At 38.5% G+C, this 24,349-nt stretch overlaps 1 protein-coding gene across 9 annotated transcripts in view; it reads right to left on the reverse strand.

Annotated features, from left to right (window-relative positions):
• The window catches only part of AGFG1 (ArfGAP with FG repeats 1), a 71,271-nt gene extending 47,224 nt beyond the window's left edge, over nt 1-24,047 (reverse strand). For all 9 annotated transcript variants that reach the window (XM_060015992.1, XM_060015990.1, XM_060015991.1 and 6 more), the window contains exons 1-2: nt 23,613-24,047; nt 5,683-5,776 (exon numbers count right to left, since the gene is read on the reverse strand). In XM_060015992.1, the coding sequence (XP_059871975.1) occupies nt 5,683-5,776; nt 23,613-23,779 (261 nt within the window). In that variant the 5' untranslated portion in view covers nt 23,780-24,047. The remainder of the gene's footprint in view (nt 1-5,682; nt 5,777-23,612) is intronic.
• Nucleotides 24,048-24,349: the final 302 nt, after the last annotated feature.

The following is a 24,349-nucleotide window of genomic DNA, read 5'->3' on the forward strand; positions in this document are numbered from 1 at the left end:
AGATTCTGATTCAACAAACATCTGAATATCTATATTATTCTATAAGAAATATGCTGGGAGGGCTTCCCTGGTGGCGCAGTGGTTGAGAGTCTGCCTGCCGATGCAGGGGACACGGGTTCGTGCCCCGGTCCGGGAAGATCCCACATGCCGCAGAGCGGCTGGGCCCGTGAGCCATGGCCGCTGAGCCTGTGCATACGGAGCCTGTGCTCCGCAACGGGAGAGGCCACAACAGTGAGAGGCCCGCGTGCCGCAAAAAAATAAATAAATAAAAAAATAAGAAATATGCTGGGAACTTTCACAGGTTGCTTGAGCTCAAATTATTCTAGCCTTTCTATATTAAGATACTGTTATTATTTTACACTTGTAGAAACTGAGGCTCAGAGGCATCTTGTCCATCGTTCTCAACCTTCCAAGTCCAAATCCAATCCTTTCTGCACAAGACCACTGCACTTCAAGTACTCTTTTAATAGGCCCAGCCCAAATTTTATCAATTTCCCTAGAGAGCTGCAGTTGGGTTAGATTGTTTAGTTTTTAATCAAACTTAAAAGAAATGAATACAACACTTTGAAACTACCTGACAGCTCCATGCCCTGATTCAGGATTAATTCAAAAGCTCATTGTCTTTACTATGGTAATGGCCTACGGGCTCTTTCTGATATTGGTCTTCTACTTTACAGAGTCCACTGTTCTGTATTGAGAATGACCATCACTTATTATAAGTTTATAAGACAGGATGATTTAGGAAATAACCACTAGTGTCCTATTTAACAGCATAATAGATTGAGTATAACATATCATAAAATGATACCTGAATATTCCAGCAAAACTGTCACAGCATGTGAATTTGGAACTCTAAATTTTTTAGGTATCAAAATATTTTTCTTTGTGGCAATGCTTGTTTCTGATTATAAAATAACTCCAATCTTCCCAAAGATGCAATTTAACTACACAAAAGGCCTAAAGAGCTGTCTCATAAAATAAAGCCTATTTAAGCCATAAGTATAACTTCTTGAAAAAAACTGTCTGCATAATCCCAACCATTTACAACTCTAAACTGAAGCCCTTTCTCACTCTTATACCAAAATGGAACTGAAAAAAATGATTTTTACTGTCTCTCTCCCCTAGTAGACTGTAAACTTTACCTGAGGGCACGAATCACAGACAGTATCCCTAGCACCCAAGGACAATCCCTGGCACATGGTAGATGATTAATAAATCTCTGCTTCAAGAATGAAGAATGGGGCTTCCCTGGTGGCGCAGTGGTTGAGAATCTGCCTGCCAATGCAGGGGACACGGGTTCGAGCCCTGGTCTGGGAAGATCCCACATGCCGCGGAGCAACTAGGCCCGTGAGCCACTACTACTGAGCCTGAGCGTCTGGAGCCTGTGCTCCGCAAACAAGAGAGGCCGCGATAGTGAGAGGCCCGCGCACTGTGATGAAGAGTGGCCCCTGCTCGCTGCACTAGAGAAAGCCCTCGCACAGAAACGAAGACCCAACACAGACAAAAATAAAAAATAAATAAATTAAAAAAAAAAAGAATGAAGAATGAATCAATTATGAATGTTAACCAGGGAAAAAGCACACCTTACCTTATGGGTCTACTGTTTAAGAAGGATTTTTTTAAAGCTTTAGCTTCTGGGTTGGGGGTTATTTTTTTTATCTAGCATAAAGATGATCAAATACTGTCAATGAATGCATGATTTTATTTCTACATGTAGATTTTATGCCTGTGGAGCATCAGCAGTAACCCTTTTACTCTCAGTCCTGAAACATAATTAGGAAGATTAATTTATTACTAGAAAAGAAAAACTGTATGGTTCAAAATAAAATTACTTCTACATTTTCCTTTTACTGAATTATCTATAGCACTGTTAGCCAGCCTTCCTTCCATTAAGTTTGATAATCAGAAGTTAACCCAATAGTGAAATTCCTTCAACTAGAGGACCATGGTTGACCCACAACATCATAAAAGAGGACATATGGAGCAAACCACTAAAGATTTTTTTTAAGTAACATCATGATACAAACGAAAGCATTACAAGATAAATATGTGGAAATTTTTTGTGAAATATCTGACTTTTGGAAAAAATGTCAACACCAATAAACACAAAGTGCTTTGTTATAAAATATTTTACTAACATCTGGCAAGTATGTTCTATATCCTGATAATGTACGTATCTCCTCCAACGAACACACTGTAGGAGTCTAAGAATTCTAAAGTAATATTCAAGTAACTTGTAAACTACATCTGTAGATACCAATGATATGTTATAAACATCAAGGGTGTCCGTGATACATATTTATAAATACTAATAACATCATCTGCTTACCAGTTACCAACTCAGACCAATTCAAATGTACTTTATTAATGACTCAAATGCCGTGAGTAGTGCTGCCATCAGTTTTGTGACTTGCCAAAAACAGTGAACAATTCTTAGTAAAGTTCTCAATGAAAAGTGAAATCTTTCCCAGATATACAAATGTGTCAAGTCACTGCATCGACGGTCTCAATTAATGGCTTCCTGTATCCAAGCCCTCTGCCCTGTAACTTGGTAGTCCCCTCCCACACTTGATTCTGGACTTGGCAGCATGACTTCTGGCAATAAGTTGTTCACGGCTATTAATGAAAGCATATAAAACAGATTTAAGTTATACATGCAGACCGACTGTAAAAAGGTTTTTCCCACTTATAAAGGTCTGGAGGAACATCCAAAGCATATGGAATATAGGTTAACTCTATTCAACACCTTGTGAATCATCCAGCAACCACGGTGCTTGTCTGCTTAAGCCAGCAACGTTCCCTAATCGTAACAACCAAACATGCCCCTCAGAACGTTAAAACTTCCTCATAGGGGTAGAAGATCCAAGACTTCTGGCAGTTAATATACTTTTTGATCTTTTAACTTCAGGCATGAACCCATTCATGCACAAGATGTATGACAGTACCTTCTTTTTAATCCAAAATTTATATGATTGAGTATGGTCCTTTTCAGACTACTGAGAGAGAACACACAGTGCAAATATGGCAACATAATTTGAAACAAAAAATAAAGATCTGTATTTTTTCTCTACGCATGTTATACTTAAGATTTAAATGTTTAAATAAGATAAACTGATAATAAAGCACTTGTACTTCAAGTCTGTAGTTTTTTATTAAGTTGTACCAATCATCCTGCATTTCATGATATCAATCTTCACCTTCTATACATCTCTTGAAATTTTAAGAACACAGATATTGCTAATATTGTAAAGAATCAAATATACCTAGTCCAATACTTTGGTTCTAAGATGTCCTTAGGGACACAAGAAAGTATGTTTTTCTCCCCTAACAAGTAATTAAATGGTTGGTACACTTTCTAGCAGTAAGAAACATTGCAAATTTCTCTTTTTCTTTGTGCACTGTGTTTGCTCTGCCTGCAATATCTTTTCCTGCCAGCCTAAGTCCTAGTCACCCTCAAAAGCCAGCAAATGTTCAGCCCCCTCTGTGAGATCTTCCCAATCCTCTCCTTTTCACCAACAGATTGAGTCCCTCCTTCCACATTACTTCTGAAACTTCTTATTCTTTATCAGTAATTATCTAACACACTGTTGTAATTATTTGTTACATACCTGTCTCCCGAACTAGACCATGAGCCCTATGTCAGCTAAGCCTATGTGACATTTCTATAACTGTATCCAAGTACCTAGTACAGTGACTGCCATGGTGAGGGCTTTAAATGGCTTATTAATTTGCATGACTCTTTTTAGGATTTAAGATTCATAAATCCATTCCAGTCATCTCTATTGTTTGTATTTTGTTTCTACTATTTGATATAATGAGTTACCTAAAATTTCTTTTCATATATTCTAAATTTATTTTGATATTACAGCCTTAATAACTTCCTTCAGAAATCCTGTCATATGCAACAGCACGGCTGAACCTTGAGAACATTATGCCAAGTGAAATAAGCCAGTCACAGAAGAGCAGTACTACATGACTCCACTTAAATGAGGCATCTAAAACAGTCCAACTCACAGAAGCAGAAAACAGAATGGTGGTTGCTTCAATGGGTATAAAGTTCAGTTATGCAAGATGAGTAAGTTCTAAAGATCCATTTACAACACTCTGCCTATAGTTAACAATACTACATTTTACACTTAAAAATTTTTTAAGAGAGTACATCTCATGTCAAGTGTACTTACCACAATTTCAGAAAAAAAAGGTCCTTCAATTGTAGTATTCTGGAACCAGTCTCCACCTAATCTTATCTACTGACAGGTTTGAACGTTTTTTACTTACTTCTCCAATGCATTGTTTGTTACCTTTCCAGTTCTACTACTCTGACTTTATCTACTGTCAGTTGATTTTTAATCTAAAAACAGATAATATTTTTTCATTTCTGACTCCATTCTGATGTCCAAAATTTTGTATAGAAGGCCAAAATTCTAAGGAAGTAATTTAAAATATGCACTACTAGGCTAATCCCAAACTTTATACAAATAGTTCAAATTGTCTTTTAATCCAAAAATATATTTCTACACTTACTGTCATTACACACCTTCTGCCCTTTATCTTGCTTTAGATTTTCCTGTAATGTACCTACATCAGTCTGGAACTTGATTACTCAAGATAATTTTTTATCGGCAAAGTCTGGAAACTTCAAAGTGTGTGCTCAATTCTCTAAATCATGTATTTAAAAATATTTCATAATCTTAAATTTATACTTCTTTACTACTTTAGAACCATATACACACATGAATCACAAGTAGACAAGCAAGTTTAAGATGCTACTATCAAACTGTTAGGGAAAAAAAGAGGCAGAGTACAAAACGCTTGTATATCTCTTCTGAGGGTGAAAAAGAAGATTGAAATTAATAAAATCTTAAGACTTAAATTCTTTTCTGTGTCATATCAAAAACATGCCAAAAAAACCCAAAAAAACATGCAACCACTGTAGTACAACTAAAGTAATATTTCCTTTCTAGGAAGTGATTAAAGTGTCTATTAAATAATAATGGCTATTACTGATCAATTGGGTTGACTGGCTCATCCTTGCCCCAAGATTATAAAATATGCTTGCTTTCGCTGTTAATTTTATAGTTTTTTTTTTAAATAGTAGACCACCAATTTTACTAAGAAAGCAAACAAAATGGAATTCCTGAAAGCCCATTAAAGCAGAGTAGAAAGAAAAGGCTCCCCTGCTCATCTTTACTGAGTTCCTCATGACGCTAGGCTGCCCCCTCAGCACTACTAACCTCCTCCCTACTGAGCACTGCTCAATATTAAACATCACATACATCTAAAGTTAAAAACGTAAAAAGCAAAGAGGGGTCCTCAAGTGAAAGCTGATCACACAACAGCCTAACAAAAGTTTACTACAATACCACAATGTTAATTCCCTTTCTCCCTCTCTTATTTTGTCTTTTAAAGCAAAAACACTCCAATACTAGATGTCCTCCAAAAATGCCTTTTATATTCAATACTGACAAAGTTTACACACAGGTTTCATCTCAGGTTTAAGGTAAAATATTTACGTAGTAGACATTAATTCTAAACACATTATTAAATGAGTACTTTCTACAACATCTAAATATAGAATACAAAAACTTTTTAGACAGTGAAAATTCACCATTCTAAGCAACTTATTAAATCTTATTAAAATGACTACCAACAAAAAAGTTGAAAATTGTAAAAAACACTTACTTCATTTCCATGTTTTTGAAGGAATTCAATTTCCTGTTGTGTGAATGTTGTCATGGAGATGGATTTCACCCTGTGTGGTGGATTTAACCCTCGCCTGAAAGATAAAATATTTTACAGATTTACTATTACAAACTATAGTATTTTAAAAATTATGTATCAGATAATTCAAAACATTTTTAATTAGCACATTTAAACTTGGAACAGTGTTTTCATTCCATAAACTACAAATATTTAAAAGTTATCTTAAACTATTAATCCCCACAATAGTTATGTCAATGTAAATTTAGTCAGACCCACACTAAATAATATATTTAAAGATAAATTCAAGTAACCACCTAGTTAGAAGCAAACAGTACCTGTAACACATGAGCTTCTTGGAAACACAAATATTGCTTTAGTGTATGTCTGATGGAAGGAGAATAATATATATATGAGGGGCTCAATGGTAAAGAATTCAAAGTTATTACTTAAATATTTTCATATTTCCTAAGAAAGTGACAATGATATGTCAGGTTTGGACGTTATCTGTTTCACATTTCGAAGTGGAGAAACGTTAAGTTAGGTTTTGTTGTTTTGCTTTAAGTTCTAAACTAATAAATTACTTTCCTTCCAGCTCTTGGTAAGCTATAAAATACAGTTATGAAGATTGCACAGTAGGAGAAACTGAACACAGCAATTTCATCCTAGTAAAACTTCCAAACTTAACTATGAAGAAACAACTACCATATGAATTACTTTCAAGTACCTTTACAACTAGCAATCACAAATTAAGGCTTTAACGATATCATCTAAATTTCCAAAAGTGAAAATTTAGCAAAGTCATTATTATTCCTTTAAAGCAGGACATTTTGTTTTCCAATTCATCTGTATTATGAGAATAAGACTAAATTCATCATATCCACAGCTTATTCATTTATGATATTTATCCTAACAAGTCCTATCTTGTTCCAAAACAATTTGAAAAGGAATTAACTTATTATTGTTCTCTCAGATTCCTCTGCTCCCTCCCTCACATTTAGCAACTTTGTCTCTCCTTATTCCCTAATACTGCCTCTACCCTTGTTCCAGCCAACCCTCTACCCTTCCATCTCCCTTATAGTATCCTTTCAATAAAAAAAGCAAAGGAATAACTTTCTAACAAGGAAATGTAAAACACTGCTACAAGGGTGTATGTTTGAATAAGAAAGTTTGGAGCAATGAATTATATCCCTGTACTTCTCAAATCATCAAATGAGGGAACCCCTGACTCCTAAAGTTACATACAGATGTAATCTCATGAAAGCACTGCACTGTATAGCTTACTCTCTCATACATCTCAAGGCCCTACCATACCACAATGCCCATTTTTGCATAAAGAAGGTATTCATATTACTTAAATAAGTGAACAAATTTTCTCACTTATGAAACAAACAAAACCATAACATACTCATAACCAAAATATGACAGGACATTTTCCCACTTAACAAGAAGACCTATTACAGAGCTTCTTTAAATGCGCTCTCAGGGCACTTAAAATAAGATTCAATTTACAAAACTGGTAGACACAATTTTGCAGGTCAGCAGATTACTTACATAAATTGAGTAACTCCAAGGAAATTTTACATTTGTTCATATTGGTTTCTCTAATTACTCTTTTATATTCCATTAATTCTGGTAGATTAACTGTATCTTCAGTGCAAAAATTTTTCCTTTTTTAGCTTCCAAAAGCTTTGTATGTGGATATAACATGACTATAAAATAGTTTGGTAAAAAAATAGAAGGCTGACTCTATCAATTTCTTAAGAAGAATGCAGACTGATGAGGCTGTAGTAAAAAATGTAGTCTCATACACCGATGACAGTAGGATAAATTCACCAACCTGTGAATAACCTTATTCATGCGTTTTGACCCAGTAATAACCTTTTAGGAATCTATTCTAAAGAAGGACTCTGAAACTTAACTATGTACAAGATGTTCATCAAACATCACTCATACTAAAAAAAAAAACAAAAAAAAAACTTCATTATCAAAGGGGAAGTGATTAAGCGACAATAAAACTGTACAACTATGCATACTTATGCTTGGTTTTAAGATGAAAATTATATAGTATTCTCAAAGCTATATTAAAAATATCTGCAAAGAAAACAAACTAAATACCCCAAAATGTTAACAGTCTTTGCTTATAGATTATGGAACTGAATGATTTTTTTTCTATTTATAATTTTCTATTCTCTCCAAGTTTTCCACAATGAAAACTTGTTACTTATTCTGTAACAGAAAAAAAAGAAACTGCAAGAAATAATAAACAATTCAATTTAACTAGTAGTAGTCAAAAAATTTGGACTTTTAGTCCTGGCTTTATGGATGTGAATGTCTGTGCTGAAGAATTACAGAAAGTAAACGAGAGAACAGTTGTTAAGGCTTTCTTTCAGTTTTTCTAAAACACCTGGAAAACTTTCCTCCCAAATATAGCCACCAGCATCAACAATGTATCTTTACCTCATTTCTCTAAATCAGGCACTACCGACATATTAGGCAAGAGAATTCTTTACCATGAGGGGGCTGTCCTGTGCACTGTAGGAGGTAGGGCAGCATCCCTGGCCTCTACCCACTAAATGCCAGAAGCATGCCCAACCCAGTCGGAATAATGAAAAATGTTTCAAGATACTGATAAATGTCCCTCAGGGGTGTGGGATGGGACAGCAGAGTCCTTCTACTTGAGAACCACTGCTCTAAATATACCAAATATGTTAACTACCAAGTGAAGAAAGAAGCAGAATTCTTTTGGATCACTACTGAGATATAAATTCTACCTAGGTTCAATCTTCTACAGAACATTCTACACATTTACCTCATATACAACAAAACACTTAAATTTTCCCATAAATTTACTATTTCCAGAATAGCAGAAAATAGAAACCCTTAGAAGAGATTAAAGAAAGTGTCCACAAAAAGTAACCATATGATGTCAAGCACACTTATACAAATTGGTAGGCAAAATATAATTTAATAAGACAGAAGGAAATTAATATTTTTAAAGTAACCTAGATTGCCACTTTGCATATCTAATCTCATTAATTTCTACTTACAATAGTAGAGCAGACTAGATATTTTAAAAGGTTCCTCTGCTAAAATATGACACCCCATAAATTATTTAAAAAAACCCTAATTGTTAACATTTCTAGAAAGTAAGGGGGCTCTCAAAGAATCCCCCCTTCCCAAAAGAAAAGACCAAAAAAAGAGTGAGCTGAAACCAGAAGAGTGGCCCATGTCATACAAAAAATTCAGTGTTGCTCAGAAGGCAAATACCAACAATAACTAAGACAAGATGAGAGGTAAACCTGAGATATCCCTGTTAAACCCAAGACCCTGGATGGAGAATTAAGTAGCTTCAGGGTGGTAGTATCCCTAGATCACAGGAGAAGAATATACAAATCCTCTCAAGAGAAATGCATTTCTGGACTTCCCTGGTGGCGCAGTGGTTGAGAGTCCGCCTGCTGATACAGGGGACACGGGTTCGTGCCCTGGTCCGGGAAGATGCCACATGCCACTGAGTGGCTAGGCCCATGAGTCATGGCCATAGAGCCTGCGCGTCTGGAGCCTGTGCTCCGCAACGAGAGAGGCCACAACAGTGAGAGGCCCACGTACCTCAAAAAAAAAAAAAAAGAGAGAAATGCATTTCTAATTTATAAATTATGCTATCAGGATTTGAAAATATTAATTTCAATAAAAGATGAGATTATAATAAAAATCATCACACAACAAAAAAACAAATCACTGAGCTTGAGTCAGTAGAAACAAAAGCTTTATGCCACCTCTTCCCAAGACTTTAGCCATTGGATTTATCAAATACAAAATACAAAGTAAATATAGCATGTAGGAAATGTTAAAACAAACAAAAGATGGAATAAAAATGAACAGGAAATTGTGTAATTATCAGAATAACAGTTAAATTTAAAAGTCAGAACTTTCAGAAATGAAAAATTATAAATGTGGAAATTAAAAATTCAACAAATTAGTTAAAGAGCAGATAAGACACACCAAAAGAGAGATTTGGTGAATTAGAAAACAGAAATAAGAAATAACCCAGAAGGCAGCACAGATACTTAAGGAGACGGAAAAAAGCAAGTGTTTTTAGAAAAGGAAACAAAACAGGGGTGGGGGTGGCTATTCTTGCTTTTGAGAGACAGAATTGAAAGAATGAAGGAGAGGCAATATTTGAAGAGCTAACGGCTGAGATTTTTTAAAATCCAATGGAAGTCATGCGTCTACAGATATAGGAAGCACAGCTTATCAAAATCAGGACAAATAAAATTCATACTTAGAAACATTTGGGTGAAACTTCAAAGATAAACAGAATATCTTAAAAGCACTCAGGGGCTTCCCTGGTGGCACAGTAGTTGAGAGTCCGCCTGCCGATGCAGGGGACAGGGGTTCGTGTCCCGGTCCGGGAGGATCCCACATGCCATAGAGCGGCTGGGCCCGTGAGCCATGGCCGCTGAGCCTGAGCGTCCGGAGCCTGTGCTCCGCAACGAGAGAGGCCACAACAGTGAGAAGCCCGCGTACCTCCCCCCCCCAAAAAAAAAAAAAGCACTCAGAAAGAAAAGACAAAGGAAACAAAATCTGACTGAAAGACTTTTCAATGGAAACCAGAAAATAGTGGAATATTATCTTTAAGTAGTTAAAAAAAAAGTTGTTAACTCAGCAAAAATATCTTTGAAGTCTAACATCAAAATGACATTTCCAGATAAACAAAAACCAGAGTCTACCCCCAGGAGATCTTCACTAAAGAAACATACAGTTGGCTCTCTGTGTCCCTGGGTTCTACATCCAGGAATTCAACCAACTGCAGATCAGAAACACTGGGGAAAAAAAATTCCAGAAAGTTCCAAAAAGCAAAGTTGGAATTTGCCATGTGCCCAGCAACTATTTACACAGTATTCACATTGTATTTACACCTATTTACATAGCATTTACACCTATTTACATAGCATTTACATTGTACTTATGACCATTTACATAGCATTTACATTTTATTAGGTATTATAAGTAATTAGAGATGATTTAAAGTAAACAGGAGGATGTGTATAGGTCATATGCATCTTACATAAGGGACTTGAGCGTCATCAGATTTTGGTATCTGTGGGACATCCTGGAACCAATCCCCCAAGGATACTAGCGGATGACTGTATACACTTTAAGAAAAAAAATAACCCCAAGAAGGTTGTGCGATGCAAAGGGGTGAGCAAAAAAACTGGGAAACACATTGGCAAATCTAAACAAATAGCATCTGATTTCAAAATATCCTATGTATGGTGGAGAGGAAGGGGCAAATTTAACATTTTACCAAAAATAGCACTTAAGTGAGAGTACTCTGTATTTTTAAAGACTTTGTATTATTAGGGGAAGGTTAAAATACTGATTAAGTCTAGAATGTTAGGATGGATAATAAAGTTTCAACGGTGACCATAAAATAACATAGAATTTACAGTTTCCTAACCAGTATAAAGGGGAAATCAAATCAAAACAACCAAAAACACTGTCTTTTTTAAAAAAAAAATTAAACATACACTTACCATAAGACCTAACAATTCCACTCCTAGGTATTTACCCAGGTGAAATGAAAACTTGTATTCACCAAAAAATCTGTATATAAATTAACTGTACGAAACAACTGGGTTGTTTCATATGTAACAAAAACTGGAAACAACCCAAGTGTCCCTCAAATGAGGAACGGGTAAACTCCCAAGCAATGAAATACAACTCAGCAATAAGGAGAAATGGACTACTAGAATATGTATTGGGTGGGCCAAAAAGTGCCTTCGGTTTTTTAAGTAAAAATAAAAGACACATTTTTCATTTTCACCAAGAACTTTATTGAACAACGTATTCACCCTTTTGTTCCACTACCTTCTGCCATTTTTCAGGCAACTTCGTAATTCCATCTTCCCAAAACTCTTTATCTTTTTGAGCAAAGAACTGTTCCAGGTGCCTTTTACAGTCTTCCAGGGAATTGAAATTTTTTCCATTAAGAGAATTTTGTAAAGACCGAAATAAATGGAAATCCGAAGGTGCAATGTCTGCTGAGTACGATGGATGAATCAGAACTTCACAGCCAGGGCTTCCCTGGTGGCGTAGTGGTTGAGAGTCCGCCTGCCGATGCAGGGGACACGGGTTCGTGCCCCGGGCCGGGAAGATCCCACATGCCGCGGAGCGGCTGGGCCCGTGAGCCATGGCCGCTGAGTCTGCGCGTCCAGAGCCTGTGCTCCGCAACGGGAGAGGCCACAACAGTGAGAGGCCCGCGTACTGCAAAAATAAATAAATAAATAAATAAAAATTAAAAAAAGAACTTCCCAGCCAAGCTGTAACAGTTTTTGCCTGGTCATCAAAGAAACATGCAGTCTTGTGTTATCCTGATGAAAGATTACGCGTTTTCTGTTGACTAATTCTGGACCCTTTTTGTCGAGTGCCGCTTCAGTTGGTCTAACTGGGAGCAGTACTTGTTGGAATTAACCGTTTGGCTTTCCAGAAGGAGCTCATAATAGTGGACTCCCTTCCAATCCCACCATATACACAAAGTCACCTTCTCTGGAATGAAGACCGGCCTCTGGTGTGGTTGGTGGTTCATTTCGCTTGCCCCACGATCTCTTCCATTCCACATTGTTGTAGAGTATCCAATTTTCATCACCAGTCACAATGTGTTTTAAAAAAGGAATGTTTTCATTACGTTTCAGTAGAAGATCGCATGCGGAAATATGGTCAAGAAGGTTTTTTTCACTTATGTGCAACCAAAACATCAAAGTGATTCACGTAACCAACCTGGTGCATATGATTTTCAACACTTGATGTAGATATTTTGAGTATGTCAGCCATCTCCTGCGTGGTATAACATCAACTGTTCTCAATTATTGTTTTGATTTGATCACTATCAACTTCAACTGGTCTACCTGGCCATGGAGCATTGTCCAATGAAGAAATCTCCAGCGCGAAACTTTGCAAACCACTTTTGACAGGTTCAATCAGTCACAGCACCTACTCCATACACTGCACAAATCTTTCTGTGTGTTTCAGCTGCATTTTTACCATTTTTGAAATAATAAAACATAACATACCGAAAATGCTGTTTTTCTTCCATTTTCAATATTAAAATGGCCAATTTTGATAAGTCTTTTTAAATGCATGCTGATATGACAGCTGCCACATACAATCTAACAAAATTGTGTCAAATGAAGTTAAAGACAACTAAGTGCTACTAGAGCCATCTTACAGAAAAAACGGAACAAACCTTTTGGCCCATCCAATAACAACTAACCTGAATTAATCTTAAAAGTATTATGCTGAGTGAAGAAGGTAATCTAAAAAGGTTATATACTGTGTAAATGACATTCTCAGAAAGAAAAACTATAGTTGTTGGAGAATGGATCAGTAGAGGCCGGGGGTTAAGGAAAGACAAGGGTTAGAGAGTCTTGAGGGGTAACTGAACAGGTCCATTCCATGTTCTGATTGTGGTGGTAGTTACATTAATCTATACAGATATTAAGACTCCTAAAATTACACAACAAAAATGTTGGTTTTAATGTATGTCAACTTAAGAGTCCATGTTACTATCTATAGAAACCACAATTTTTACACAAACTAAATTTTTTTCATCGGCAGACTACCTTCTCCATCTACCAAATTTGATCACTTAAATGAATGAAATCCTCAATCAAATCTGAATTACTCATTTATTTAGTTATTTTCAAGATATATTCCTGGAAGCTGCTGCCACTTCCCCTTTTCTGCTAAGCCAAGTTTAGCTATCATGTGAATCCAGTGTTTATAAAACACTTTACTGTAATGACATTAGTCATAACTATTGGATGAAAGTGTTAGGCAAGTAAACCACATCATTTTTACAGTGCCAATACTGAAGTACCACCCATTCTGGATCCTAAAATACACGTTTTAAGTCTCCAGTTTAGTACAAAAGAAATTTTTTTAATGACTCATTTAATAACAGCAGTATTGATATTTTGAAAGCATGTTTGTCACTTAATTGGTTTCAAGAAGTTCCAAAGTCATCTACTGGTGGAGCCCAACATGCTTCTGCAGTATAATTAAGTCATATGCAGATTCCCAGGAGTTTTAGTTTTAACGACCACCACCCAGGTATGACTGCAACCAGATGGTGTGACTCATTCCATATGTCCATCAGTATGCTACTCTTAACTACGCAGCAAACAATCTTCCAAATAGCCATTTGTCAACTCAAATTACAATGTGTGCTAGATGAATAAGTAAGAAAACTTATTTAACTAGTTTTATTAATTGTTTTTCTCCTGCTGGGGGAAAAGCTGGTTAAAATATTTTACTAGGCTGTGGAGATTTAGGTGGTTGTTAATGTTGGCATAAAGTAATAAAGCTAATCTGGCATTTAAATCTATTCCAATCTTAGTTATTTAGTAAAAATATTATATACAATGTTTCATATTATAAAAATTATACATTTAAGGGCTTCCCTGGTGGCACAGTGGTTGAGAGTCCGCCTGCCGATGCAGGGGGGTCCGGGAGGATCCCACGTGCCGCGGAGCGGCTAGGCCCGTGAGCCATGGCCGCTGAGCCTGCGCGTCTGGAGCCTGTGCTCCGCAACGGGAGAGGCCACAGCAGAGAGAGGTCCGTGTACCGCAAAAAATTAAAAATTAAAAAATTAATAAATAAATTATACATTTAAAATCTACAAATGGAAGATGCCTTTAACAGGTTATCAAAAATCTACAGACTTTTGATACCAAGATATGTATTAGATAGTCCAGAATGTTAGTTTATCCAGAACACAACTTTAAAACACTGAAAATACACACACACACACACACACACACACACACACACACACAGGGCAAACTATAATTGTTATTTTGGGTTTTTGTTTTTGAAAGCCAGAAACACTACACTCACTGTAAGGTCCTTGTAACATTTAGGGCAAGCACCTAAAAAATAACACCCAAGTAACAATTTAAACCTAATTAAGGTATTCTTGCTAAAAGTGGACAAAACCCAAGTTTTAGAGAGTTTACTACCTCTCTAAGCTCTACTGAAATGACAGCAAAGGAATAAAAAAGCATTAACCCACAAAGAGAAGAACAGAGAACAAAGAAGGAACCCAAAGGCATACCAAAATCTAGAAAATTACCAGCAGTAACTGACTGTGCAGACTAAAGAAAGCCAAAACAGATGCTCCTGTAGAGGTGGGAGAAGCCAACTAAAGATGATTCCCACCACAGAACCCCTGGAAGATTCATGAAAGGAATCAAGCCACAAGTTGGGGAATTTACATAGGGTCAAAAATAGATTCCCAGTTTCCCTACTTCCATAAGACTACCCCTAAGAAGTCCTAGGCAGAAGTCTGAAGGAAAATCTGATCTGGAGAGGCTATTCCAAATAGGCTCTGGACTCAGGCACAGCTGAGGATCGCTACTGGGTACTATGCTAAGAAATGGAAGCCAACGGGACAAGCCACGACGGCGAGAGGCCCGAGTACCGCAAAAAAAAAAAAAAAAAAAAAACAATTCACTATAGGTTCAGAATAGTAGGGATAAAAAGATCATACATACTCTCAAAGAGGGAGTGGAAAATAGGGCACAAAGAATGAGTAATAAGAATAGAATCAAACTTCTCAATAGCAGTACTGAAGGATTAAAGACAATTAAGCGGGACTTCCCTGGTAAGAGCAGTGGTTAAGAATCCACCTGCTGATGCAGGGGACACAGGTTCGAGCCCTGGTCCGGGAAGATCCCACATGCCGCGGAGCAACTAAGCCCGTGAGCCTCAACTACTGAGCCTGCGTGCTAGAGCCCATGCTCCACAACAAGAGAAACCACTACAATGAGAAGCCTGCGCACCGCAACAAAGACCCAACGCAGCCAAAAATTAATTAATTAATTAAAGACAATTAAGCGATGCCTTAAAAATTCCAAGGGTAAAGTATTTTCACCTTTGTGAATGTGAGGGCAGAATAAAACACTTTCAGCCATGTAGCTCTCAAAAACGCTCTCCCATTAACCTTGAATCAGGAGGCTAATGGAAATGCGGGGGTCCTGGAAAAAGAGGTTGCAACACAGGTTAGGCATGACGGGAATTTCCACAATGAAGGCAGGAGAAAGTCCCAGGATGACAGCTGCGGAGCAGGCCTAGAGAGCAGCATTTCCAGACCAGAGGCTGACAGAAGTACCCAGGAAAAAAAGAAGTACCTGACATATCTGGTCATATTGAAAACAGTTATATACCTCAGCCAGAGATAATTTATCTGGGGATATAATAATGATACACACATGGAAAACAATGCAAATGAAGTAACCTAGACAATTACAAACTTCAGGGGGAAAAGGTTGTACAAGAAAGAAAATGTAGTAGTAATATACTGTATGACTTAGCTGAGAACAGTATGTATATAATGCAATAAGGTAAATACTAAATAGTGATTTAACCAAAAATTGTGATGTTATATTGAAGGAGTAGAAGCAGAGTATAGGTGGAGAGTGAGAGGAGTGTTAAGAGGGCCAAAGCCTTATCTTCCCTCTTGTACAGTAGAGAAGTCAATAGATAAAAGCAAAAATTGAAAAATTAAAAAAATAGCTGTAAGCATGCTAGCCAGAAATACTAAGGTAAGTAAAGAGAAAAAGAACCGACTGTCTATGGTAATCAGAAACAGAGAAAGGGAAGAGACGACTGCTGCTGCTCGTTATAAGTCTTGGCCTTTTTAAAACTATGTGCATATATTCTTCCGATAAAAATTAAAATTCAATTAAAAACTAAACATAAAAAAGAATGGAAAATAAATGGTTCTTTCCCTTCAAAATCAAATTTAACTGACATATATGTAGGCTGGTTTCTTTGATGAAAAAACATTCCTAGAAAACATGAGGAATTCTTAAAATTTTAAATCCCTCCTATTTCAAAAATGCCAAGTCTCTTTACTAGACACTAGCAATCTTTTTATAGAAGTACCTGCTGAGCACAACTGTTCCAAGTTAGAGCCACCAAGATTCACAGAGTGAGAGATAAAGATTAGAAGAGAGAAATGAGGAAGTTTTCACATCTTCCCACATTATTAGTTCTGCTGATTTTCATACTTCTCCCATCAAAGATCTTGCAAAATTTAACCAAAAAGTGGGGGAAGAAAAGAATTTTTAGAATCTGACACTACAAGGAAAATTCCTCTTCCTTTTCTAAACATGTATGTTTCTCTGTAACTTCCATACCTGGTCTTGTATCTCCCCCTACAGAATAAACCTATTACCTCTTCCACATAAATGCCTTAATTTACCCAAAGACAGTGACTAAGTGAACAGCTCCCCACCCTCACTCTCTAGTTTTTTCTTCTTTAAGCTAATAACACTTCTGGTCCCTGCAAATATTCCTCTCATACAGAATTTCAAATCTCCTTATCCTAACCAACTGCCTTACACCATGCTCCAGTTTAATTCATCTCTTAAAATAAGCAACTAGAATAAAAGCAAAGTGTTAACTATGACTTCCCGCCCTCTAAAAAGCAGTTATGGTACCAATCAAAAAGAGACCATGTCTTACTCAGGAGTCTTTGGAAAAATATGTTCTAACTTAAAAACAAACAAAAACTCACTCCCCATACATAGAACAATTCAAATAAGGTTCCTATCCCTCCTATAAGTTAATAAATTTCATTCTCATCATGTCTAATCAGGTGTCTTTAGGGCAACAGCTCTAATGTGTGAGGCTGTAAAGGATGTCCCAAGGAACCTATTAACGAAGTACCCAAAGTTATGAATGATTTATTTTAATATACATTAGAAGAACCAAAGGTTTATATTCCTAGATAATCATCGATTTGACCATGTGGATTGGGAAATGCATTACTGAGTGGAAGAAAAAACAGGAAGGGTAATGGCACCTAGTCCTGAATATTTCCACAGAAGCTTCTCAAGAATGTAAGCATTATGCATGTTGCATAGAGAAGACTGAAAATTGTCAGTCTGAGGATTTGCTTATTTTCCAAAGAGTGTACTGAAGTTAGATACAGAGCTTTCTAAAGAGGCAATAAATTTTAAATTGAGGTCCAGAGATCAGCAAGTTCCTTAAAAGAATGTTTTAATTCTTTTTATTTGTAATCCAACTCACAAAATTTTAATATAGATTTAATCTAGATAAATTGTACAACCAGTACTTTGAAACTGACTAAAGGTCAAAGTGTTTACAATCACACTGATCCAAATTCACAGACAAATGAGAGAAGAACAGATACGAACTTGATATAAAAATGCCTTGGTAGCAAGTTATAAATGCCTTGGTACCTATGTGCCAAACTCAAAAAAATCAGTATCAGAACCAGTCAGCACCATATCCCATTACACTCACAATACACAACAACAGTTTCTAAATAAGTCAATGAACAGACATTTGAAGCTAACTAAAACTATTTAAAGAAAAGCATGACATAACTATAAAACAAAAATGTGTGATACATCCATAAACTACCTGTCCTGCCTCTTAAAATCCAATGAAGTAAAATCTACCATTTAAATCCCTCAAATATAGAATTCACAACAATTTACAGCAAGCATTAAGAGTGTAAGCTACATTTTACAATTTAAAGTTGTGGAGGGTAACAGTACTTTCCTTATATGATTGTTACTAGAATAATGCCTGACACAGAGTGAGCAGTCAGTAATTCTAAATAGTAGTTATTATTATCTTATTTTTCATTTCTTTAATTTTTGTTTCCCCAACACATGTGCTAGTGCCTGGACTTAATGAATATTTGTTTAAAAAGGGGGAAAAAAAGGAAAAAAAAAACTCTGCCCTTCACAATTGAAAAAGTTATCAGTTTTCCCACTCACACTAAATTGAAGTTGTACTACACTGTCAAAATATCTCCCTGAATGTAGCCATGTTAGAGTACTAAAAAAAGTGAATTAAGGATATAAATCACCGCCAACTGTGAGCTCATGTGGTACTGAATATTATAAACAGAGTTCCAAAAGGGTATTTGATTGCAATCCACTCAAATGTTAATGAGTGTATAAAAACAAATGCCTCTTTTCATCTGTCCAACTTTAAAGTCAAAATTCTTATAAGACTCACCAAAAGACTCAAAATGCACACAAAATTAATAGAGTATAAGTTACTATCTGTTTACATTTATCCTCCTGTGAAATTCCAAGTTTAAATGCACTGTTCACATAAAAGGGCTGGTATTAAGTGGGACACGGTGTTTCTCAAATGTTATTTTTTATTTTTATCTAAACTCTCTCTGAAAAGTTTATGAATCATTTTTAAAGGATAAAACAACTCTCATATTATTTACTGATTACACAAATGCTAAAACTCTCCACAAAATAAATAATTTGGTCTAAAGCTAGTCTTTAACTGTAAGTTCTTTAACATGAAGGTAATATTTTATGTTGGCTGTAATAGAATGCCATTCATAATTCTAAATATTTCTGTAGACAGAAGCAGAAAGAGTGACAAATCAATCTGTTAGAACAACCCCATTCTACCTCAGTGACAGTTTAATACATCTATCTCAAGTCTATTTTAAAGTTTCACAATCGGAATTCAGTTACATATTCTAAATAAGCATCATACAAGCACAGAGTGCAGTCATCTGAAAGAAAAAAACAGGAAATAAAAGATCAGCTCTGGGCTTCCCTGGTGGCGCAGGGGTTGAGGGTCCGCCTGCCGATGCAGGGGACACGGGTTCGTGCTCCAGTCCGGGAAGATCCCACATGCCGCGGAGCGGCTGGGCCCGTGAGCCGTGGCCGCTGGGCCTGCGCATCCGGAGCCTGTGCTCCGCGGCGGGAGAGGCCACAGCAGTGAGAGGCCCGCTTACCGCAAAAAAAAAAAAAAAAAAAGATCAGCTCTGAGTCTAGTAATATTAACAATAAGATACTTGTTCGATTTATTTAAACAAAGATACTGCTAAATATATGATAAAAGGCATGTGACTATCCCAAAATTTTAAATTCATGATAGTAGATACCCTTTACTGTGTATCAGCATTTTTTAGGCACATCAAGGTTTCTGACCAGCAGCTAACATGACTCAGTTCATATATGTACATCCACTGCTTAGCCCCATACTCAAAAATAATATATGTTAAATAAATATTCAATGAATTGTACCATTTAATCCTCAGAACAACCTTAAGCTATATATTACCATCTTTTATCACAAATAAAGAAACTGAGGCTGAGGGGATGGGTTCAGGCCAACCTACACATAGTGGCCTTAATACTTTGCCCTAAGTCACAAAGCTAGTGGCAGTGTCAAAATCTGACTTCAAAATTCATATTCTTTCAATTATACTATGGCATCTAAATAGCAAAGACATTATTATTAAACTCAATAGTTATATTATTCTTATTTTCCTATATTATTGCTTTCCAGAGAAAAAAATCCTCAGGAATTACTGTCCTTTCAATATTTCTGCAGCAGACATTTGATTCAGGATCCATTCTTTCCTTCACAAGTATCCCAGATTTCTGAGTTGGGAACCCTATCTTGGAAATCCTTGTTGTTCCAATAACGTCATGATAGAACGCATCCAATGAGGGCACTGGTTCTACTTAGCCATATGACCTAAGCTAATCCAGACTGAATCACAACTTCTGGAAAAGTTGTAACAATGATATAAATTAAGGCAGTATGTAGCCTCAGGAGCTGGGAGCAGCCATCTTTGGATGAGGGAAATCGAGGCAACATCATTAACCACTGGATAAAGTCTTATTTAAAAACACACAATAAATTCCCCTCATATTTTCAAAGATTTTTTGATGTGGACCACTTTTTAAAGTCTTTATTGAATTTGTTACAATATTGCTTCCGCTTTATGTTTTGGTTTTTTGGTGTGGAGGCATGTGGGATCTTAGCTCCCTGAGCAGCGATCAAACCTGCACCCCCTACACCGGAAGGCGAAGTCTTAACCACTGGACAGCCAGGGAAGTCCCTCCGCTCATATTTTTAAACCAACTTGAGTCAGGTTTTGAGTTACATCTAAAGAATCCAAACTGATAGATTTTTTTATAAAGCTGCTTCTCATTTCAGCATCCTTCACATATTGTTCCCTACTCATGGAATATCCTGTCCCCTTTGTTAATAATGCCCCTCATATATTGGGGAGCTTTTGATATTATATATCCCAGGCATCATGTGAGATGTCAAACATACACTATCTCTAATATTGAAAACTAATCTACATCCCAAATGTATAAGGTAAACCTTATCCTCACCTTTTCATAGATGAGAAACTTCAAACTCAAAGAGACTGACATTCTCAGTACCACACAGTAAGTGGAGCCAGGATTCAAAACCAGGTTTATCTAGCTCATAAGTATTTGTTCTTTCAACTACATGAAGCTACCTGCCATGTGGATCTTGTCTTTAAAGGTCTTTGCTCAGGCATCAAATCTTCTGTGAAGCTTTCCCTATTCATTTACGTATTTCAGGGATAGCTCAAAGCTATGAAACATTAGTGTATCATAACTATGTTTACATACTTAGAATGCAAGCTCCTTAAGGATAGTGGGATCCAAGTAGGACCAGTGCCTCCCACAGTACATGACACAAGCCAAGTGAGCAATAAATATTTGCAGAATCACCCCTAAACAGAGATATGGAGTCCTATCTGTTACAGATTAAATTCCAATAAAATAAACAATTGTCATGTATAATGAGATATCCTTTCATATATAATGTTTCGGAAATGTGACCTCTAGGAAGAAATTTGTAAATATTTTTCATATTACACATTTGCTGCAACAAAGTAAATTTATACTTGCAAACGGCTACACAGAAATGTCAGAAATCCAGAAGAGTAAATATATACATACTTTCCAAACTAAATACTTGAAATGTATCAAAGGACCTTGTGTTTAGTAAAAACACTGGCATACTTATTATGCACATAATGCAAGTATACTCAAAACAAATTGGACTACTGGCTTCATTTTAAAACCAAAAGTTGCCCACAAACTAAGTCTTTATTTGTAAATGAAAAGAATGAACCAGACTATCTCCTAAATACTACCTAGCTCTAGGATTGTGTTGTACTTCAGTAACAACACTATCAACTTCTCAGAGTGCTTTCTTGACTCTACAATCTAAAACTAACCTCTCCGGCTTCCCTGGTGGCACAGTGGTTAAGAATCCGCCTGCCAATGCAGGAGACACAGGTTCAAGCCCTGGTCTGGGAAGATACTGAGCCCTCTGGCCACAACTACTGAAGCCCGCACGCCTAGAGCCCATGCTCTGCAACAAGAGAAGCCACCGCAATGAGAAGCCCATGAGTTGCAACCAAGAGTAGACCCCACTCGCCGCAACTAAAGAAAGACCGCGCGCAGCAACAAAGACCCAACGCAGCCAAAAATAAAATGAAATAAATTTTAAATATATATATATAAATAAAAGTGACCTCTCAGAGAAGGTCTCTCCTATCATACTATTTTAGTGCATACTTGCCCCTGACATTTTTCTCATTTGATTACTTATTATGTGTTCCCATCTCCTCCACTAGAATGTAAGCACCAAGAGAACAAGGATTTTGCTCTAATCATCAGCACAGTCCAAGGCTTTACAAAGAACCTAGTAGGCACCCAATAAATGTTTGTTGAAGAAATAATAGTCATGGAAGAGTAATAATGCTTCTTTGCCCAACTTAAGAAGAAAACAAAACAAATCATACTCTACTAGGCATACCTTGCATTTTCCAAGAATGAGTTTTCTCATATACCCATTGCCTCAGTATTACTCTTACAAAGTTTTTTGGGGGAGAAGTGGGGTACCAAATTACTTTATTTCAAAGAGTGGTACAAGTGAAAGAACTTAAGTAGATATTTGGTAGACCAAAGGTTTTACGAACATTTAGTAACTACCACTTCGTCAATAACTTAGTGAATACAAAATAATTTAGCATATAAAAGCAACTTATTCAGTTCCAAAATCATCCGCAAACTCTCCAAAAGAAACCTTCAATCACAGCAACAAAAGTCTTATGAAAACGCAGCTTAATGGAGCAAAGAGGAAGAAATATAAACCATCCCAGTAATTCAAGACGGTGGTCTCCCTTTTTCTGAAACAACGCTGTCTTTCCATCTCTCCTCATTTCTGTACACAGCCAGGACACTTAGCTATTGACAGAGAAATCTTACAGATACCACTACCCTATTTACAATGACACAGCTCCGAGTCAATTCCTTATTTCCACTAAAACTTCCCCCAAACTCCTCAAGACTCTCTTTGGACCACAGAGCTAAAGCCCCGCAGCCTCACATCTGCTTTCTCTGCCTCCCTCTCCCGCAATTAATCTTCTTTAACTTTTCCCTTGGGAATCACATCTCTGCCATCACGACATTTTAATCCCGCTACTATTCCTAAGTGCCGGCTTCCTCCCACTGACCTAGGTACTCTTGACCCGAGGAAAAAAAACCCAAGCTAAGCGTCCCTGCTCTCTCCCACCCCAGCTTCTCCCCCACCCCCCAACGGCGCCCGGCAGGTGTATTGCTCGGGACCGCCGCGCCCCGGAGGAGAGGCGGGGCACACAAAGGACCCGCACGGCCGTCCCCAGCCTCCTCCCGTCTTTCCCCTGCAGTCCCGTCGGGTCAGCGCCCAGGAGAGCCGAGACTCGAGGGAGGCGGCGCCGGCTCCGCGAGGACCAGAGATGCTCACGCCGGGCGCCCCCTCCGGACCCCAACCCCGCCCACGCCCCACCCACAAAGGCTGCCCCGGGCCTGGACCCTCGCCCGGCGAAATCGAAAGCGCATCCCCAGCCCGGCGGCCCGGGCCCAGCGCATCCCGGCCCCTGGCCTCGACCGCCCCGCCCCGCGAGCCCGCGCCCCAACCGCCGCCGCCGGCCGGACCCCCACAGGACCCCCCACCCAGCCGCCCGCTCCCCACGCCCGGGGAAGGGCCCCCCGCCCGCCCGGTGGCCCCGCACTCACAGGCTGCCGGAACAGGAGGTACAGACGAAGGAGCCGACCGTCATGTTCACGTAGGTGGGGCCGCGCTGGTCGCAGTCGAAGCACTTTCGGTTATGCGGGAGGCCGGTCATGTCCCGCAGCATCTTCAGGTGCTTCTCCTCCTGCTTCCGCTTCGCGCTGGCCGCCATGGCTGCGGCGCCGAGAGAGGAGGCCGGCAGGGCCGGGAGCCGGGCGGCGCTGCGCCGGGGACCCGCGGTCCCACCGGCCGCCCTGGCCGCGGCCGCCGCCCTCCGTCAGCGCGCGCCGCCCGCGCCGGACCCGGCCGCCGCGGCGGGACTCGACTGGGCTGGGCGCGGCGCGGACGCTGCGGAGCGCGGGCTGACTGGCCACACCAGCCGGCCCACCTGGGACAACCGCCACCACCACCACCGCCGCCGCCGCCTCCGCCACCTTCCCGACTTCTCCTGAGGGGAAAAGACGAGGAAGGAGGACGGCAAGAGGAAGCCCGCCCCGGGCGGCCGGAGGCCAAGTGTCGGCCGGCGCCTTCTGCTGGCCAGGAGGAGTTACTGCGGCCACGCTTACAGGGCTAAGTGCATTACTTGGGTTACCTTCCCCCGCTGCCTAAAGCTCTCCAAGGGCTGCCCACTGCTTTGGGGATAATTCCGAGTTCCTCACCGTGTGCCCTAAACAGCGCTCCATCATCTAGCCCAGGCTGCCTCTCTCACTTCATCCTGGGTTATTCAGCCACAATGGATTTC

The sequence above is a fragment of the Delphinus delphis genome, chromosome 7 (assembly GCF_949987515.2).
Source record: "Delphinus delphis chromosome 7, mDelDel1.2, whole genome shotgun sequence".
NCBI lineage: Eukaryota > Metazoa > Chordata > Mammalia > Artiodactyla > Delphinidae > Delphinus > Delphinus delphis.